Source organism: Chaetura pelagica, unplaced genomic scaffold (assembly GCF_000747805.2).
Source record: "Chaetura pelagica isolate M959 unplaced genomic scaffold, ChaPel_1.0 scaffold159, whole genome shotgun sequence".
In the NCBI taxonomy this organism is placed as follows: Eukaryota; Metazoa; Chordata; class Aves; order Apodiformes; family Apodidae; genus Chaetura; species Chaetura pelagica.
Genome location: NW_009954555.1, coordinates 6,226,282 through 6,230,910, shown reverse-complemented (window position 1 = coordinate 6,230,910; position 4,629 = coordinate 6,226,282). Strand labels below are relative to the sequence as shown.

General features: G+C 40.3%; 1 protein-coding gene across 1 annotated transcript in view; it reads right to left on the bottom strand.

Annotated features, from left to right (window-relative positions):
- Positions 1–1,343: 1,343 nt before the first annotated feature.
- The window catches only part of PARK7 (parkinson protein 7), a 5,513-nt gene continuing 2,227 nt past the window's right edge, over positions 1,344–4,629 (bottom strand). The window contains exons 4-6 of the mRNA XM_010005213.1: positions 4,365–4,434; positions 2,685–2,771; positions 1,344–1,799 (exon numbers count right to left, since the gene is read on the bottom strand). Of these exons, the coding sequence (XP_010003515.1) occupies positions 1,639–1,799; positions 2,685–2,771; positions 4,365–4,434 (318 nt within the window). The 3' untranslated portion in view covers positions 1,344–1,638. The remainder of the gene's footprint in view (positions 1,800–2,684; positions 2,772–4,364; positions 4,435–4,629) is intronic.

Below are 4,629 nucleotides of genomic sequence, written 5' to 3'. Positions count from 1 at the left end.
GCATGGAATTTTTTTCCTCCTAAGCAGTACTGCAGCCCAGGAACACATAGCTTTTCCTGTATTCTAAATCATACCCATTTACAAACCAAGTGATTATTCCAGATTCCAGGACAAAGAATCTTTCTGTCATTCAGTTTTCATTTGCATGGCAATACCAGTTAGACATGCAGGTTTAATGAACAAACATGTCCAATCTTATATAGATTACAACTTTCTGCATATCTTTAGCTTATTTAAAGCTAGAGAAACATATGAAAGATTTCCTAAACAAATTAGAAACAGAGCTTACAGCTAAAGCAGTTCTTCCAGAAGATACTAACAACATAGAGACATTTCTTAATTGTAAGTGTGCAAAAGTATCTATGTATTTCATTACTAAAATGCAGTAATTGAGAATGAGCTTGTTTCCCATTAAAATATGCAATCATAAAGGCATTTATGCAGTAATTTTCCAAAGTTAAGGCAGTAAACTCAGATGTGTGCAGAACCAAGTCTTCAGATACTGTGGTAATGACAGAGTACAGTGAGGTGCCTTCTTGTGCGATTGCTGACAGAGCTAGAGCAGAGTTATTTAGGAGAAGAAAGGTAGCAATGACAAAAATCAATCCTGAATTCTTAATTCTCATGAGGATACAGTTCCACCACTTCCCCCACAGAACTGTCCAGCAACTCTTCTAAACTGACATAAGCCAGGCTTCTATCAAGTTCCAATTTACAGTAAGCAGAAGCAAGCACTGCTACCTGGGGTAAGCTACCAAGTCCCAGCTTCCTGCTTTATGCTGATTATTAGATAAACAGCTCAATAGACCTTCAATCATTTAAGGTAGAAGATGAATTCCAGTGGTATCGTGGACAACTTGATAGCTATAGGCACTCTAAGGTACTTGACAAGGTTAAGAATATTCCTACTTTTAATTTAATTCTGTGCTGTCTTAGAAGTAGTTACTGGCCTCATTTTTACTCAGGAAACTAAATACTGATTTAACAAATTGCAAGTTACAACTCCAATAATTTTGGTCACAGAATATTCTGAGTTGGAAGAGACCCACCAGGGTCATCAAGGCCAACACCTAACTCTGCACAAGGCAACTTAAAAGTTAAACCCTGTATCTGAGAGCATTGCACAAACACTTTTTGAACTCTGACATGCTTGGGGCCATGACCACTTCTTTAGAGAGCTTGTTCCAGTGTTTGAGCTTCTTCTCATTTCAGCTCATACTTCAGAAGAACTGTGTGAGATTCTAGACAGAAGTTGTTTGGAATAGTGCATTGCTAGTCATGGTGGTAAAAAGGTTTAATAGGTCTGAGTTGGGAGAAAACACATAAAAAAACAACAAACAAGCAGAGTTGCCTCATTTTATTTACTCAGCAAACATTTTTCCCTGTGATTTCTAAATGGCATCCAAGAGCTAACTAAGATTATTAGATGCTGGCAGCTTTTTCATGATGATTTTGCTAACAGGATCTTTTTCTGGAAATAAAGACCAATGGTTTGTAAGATATCCCAGTTTAGGTAAGTACAGTTGCTAATTTCACCCACAATTAAATTGTATTTACAGCAGTGCATCTTACAGTTATTCTATAAAGGACAAGACTCTCCATCTAAGATTGTCCTACTCCCTGGCCCACACCAGAATTTCAGTCTTTCAGTATCAGAGGTGCCTTCACCTGTTCAGCCACTTCCTTACCCATCAGCGTTTCAACAATGGCCAACCCAAATTCAAAGCTGGTACCAGGGCCGCGGCTCGTGAGGATGTTCCCATCTTTCTCCACACGGCTCTCGGAGTAGCAGTAGTGTGCTTGGGGGGACACACAACAGAAAGAGGGTCAGTCTCCAGCACGGTGCTCACAGCTGCTGCAGAGCAGACCTGCCTGCCGCAGGCCACTGCTGCCCGCAGGCTGCAGCAGCTGTGGAGCAGTGGCCCTGCAGAAGGCACCTCAGCCACCCACCTGGGCCCAGCCCACCTTGGGCTCCACACTCCTGGCCTTCGGGAACCAAGCAGCTCATCACTGCACGGAGCACCCAGGAAGGAAAAGGGCCCATACGGAGCTCTGGCAGCTTATTCATGTGGTAGAGGAATACCCCTCTGATTCTATAAGCTCATCAAGAAGCGCTTGCTCTATCTGTCAGTTCCCATGAGGCTACTTTTGGAAGTCAGACTGCTCTTGTGTGCAGATCACAACTTTCCCAAATGCATGCAGAGGAAACTAGAGGAAACCTGCCATCTCCTGCTCACTTTAAGACTCATTAATGTTCACAGAATGACAATCACTGACCCACCAGGCGCTCACAGCATCAAAGCACTACTCATGGGAGAGCACAAAAGGTGCTGCTGCGGTTTGCTGTTGGAACCACTCAGCCAAAGAACCAAAAAGAAGTCAAGAGATGGCTCAGCCTCAAGAGGATAAGGGAAATAGTGGTCCTAGCCCTACAGCAGCAGCGTATTTTCCCCAAGGATGAGAATGTTAATACAGCCCTGTATTTTCAGGTTAAAGAGACTTAGAATACAGTCTTAGCATATTCAGTTGAATTTTCATTACGTTCAGGAAAGCATTAAGGAAATTAAGGAGATACAAAGTAAGATACAAAAGTTGTTTTCCTTTCTTTAAATCACTGGTTCAGCTAAAAAAAAAAGTAATTCTGAGAAGGATTTAGAGAGAAACTTAGAGAAGTCATTACATACCTCCATTCATCATTTTCTCTTTGGCCAAAGGATGTGTTGTCACTTTGCTTCCAAACCCTATACCATGAGCCAGAAGGGCAGTAGGACCTGTAAGGACACCAGTTGTACCAGTGAGGAACTGTTGTCTGCTACAAGCACTTCTAAGGACACTCTCAAGGGGCCAGAGCTCACTGTGGACAGACTACTTTTTATAAAACTGATGCCAGCTCTATCTCTGAAGCAAAAAGCCTGAAAAAGAACACAGCTGTATAATCCCTCCCATTCTATTACACAAAACACCCTGTGCAGAGAATCAGATGAGGAAAAGCCAACATCTGGTTCATGCAGCTGTCCTATCGATTACTGTGCTGCCTCTGAAGGCATCGAGAACAATGGTCATTCCACTTCAGATAATATATTTTATTTGAATCTGCTTGACATTAAGTAACCAAAAGTCTGTATTTCAATCTGAACATTAACTAGGTACAATTACTTTATGACCTTGTTAACCCTTGAATTTAGAGACTTGACAGACAACACTTCATTTGAGTGAGACTTTACATGTTGTAACTGTGTGCCAAGCAATGTTTTGGACAGATCATGGGCTAACTGCTAAGTTTTTAATTTAAAAAGTCTTTCTCTTTTCTTTTCCTACTTCTTCCTTAGCCTGAATTGAGGAAGGAGTTTGTATCAAGAAGTCTTAGGTCATCTGACAGAAAATCCTTGTGGAAATTAAAAAAAAAAAACAGAAGGCAGGATTTCCCTACTATGAGTTTCATTTCTGTACATTTGATTTGTTTCAAATCTGGTCTAGGAAATAACCTTGTGTTCAGTAATCAGCTCAGAGTAATCAGCTCTAAGAAGCACTGTACCTAAATAAAAGAACTGCCCTGCTTATAAGCAAAGGCATTCATTGAGCAACCATGAATTTGCAATTGTTCTGCAAGAGATACATAAGACTACCACTGCCAAGTTAAAAAATGTTCACAACTCTGTATGCATAATAACCTAACCGAAGAATGAAAGTATAAAAAACTACAGCAATGTACCAGAAAAAAAAAGTGACAACACAGTCCACAATCATGCTCCGTTAAACTTTCATACACTTACTGCCACTCTCATTCTCAGATACAGGTACCTATGTCAGTTTCTCGGTTCAGTTGGGGAGTATTGCCAATTGTTCATCTTGTTTTTTACAAACAAGTCTTACAAAGGAATGAACTGGATACCTAGCTGTGCAGACAGCCCTCTCCTCAGAGTAACTCAATCTTACTACCACTCATATGAGGAAGTGTGAGTCTGCAATTCTGTATTTACAGCCTTACATCTGAAGCTAAAGGGCGGGAGATGAGATGTGAGATAAATTCATAGCAATGATCTTCTGCCAGCTCTGTGTCCTCATGGAAAGATCACCAGAATAACCAAATATTTTGTAAAAAAAATCCCAGCACATTGCCTTTCATGTTTTATTTTAAAGACAGTAACACAACTGATTGGAAAGAACTGGATACCAAGCAGAACTTGCAGGATAAACGTTCACAGCATTTTAGAGAGTCTTCTGCTATTAAATTTACAAACAATTCAAATTCAGAACAAATCCCTGCTACTACATTACAGCAATACAGATTTCTAAGACAGAAAACTGCATGACCCTTCAAAATATCCAAATGCTTTACAAAGCAAGACGTCTTGTCAACCCACCTGCACATATAGCAGCAATCAGGCCTTTTCTGCTTTCCTGGTCCTTCAAAATGTCTTTCACAGCAGAAGACTGTATGAAGAAACCAAATCACAAGTCATTGTTTGGGGTTGATTATTTGAAGCACAGTTGAAATATTTTTCTACTGCAAACCAATAAACAAAGTTTACATAGAAAACCAGCTGACAACTCTCCATCTTGCCTCAAGACACAGCACAATGAAAACACTAAGGAGAAAAACTGAAACAAATAAATTCTTGTCCCACA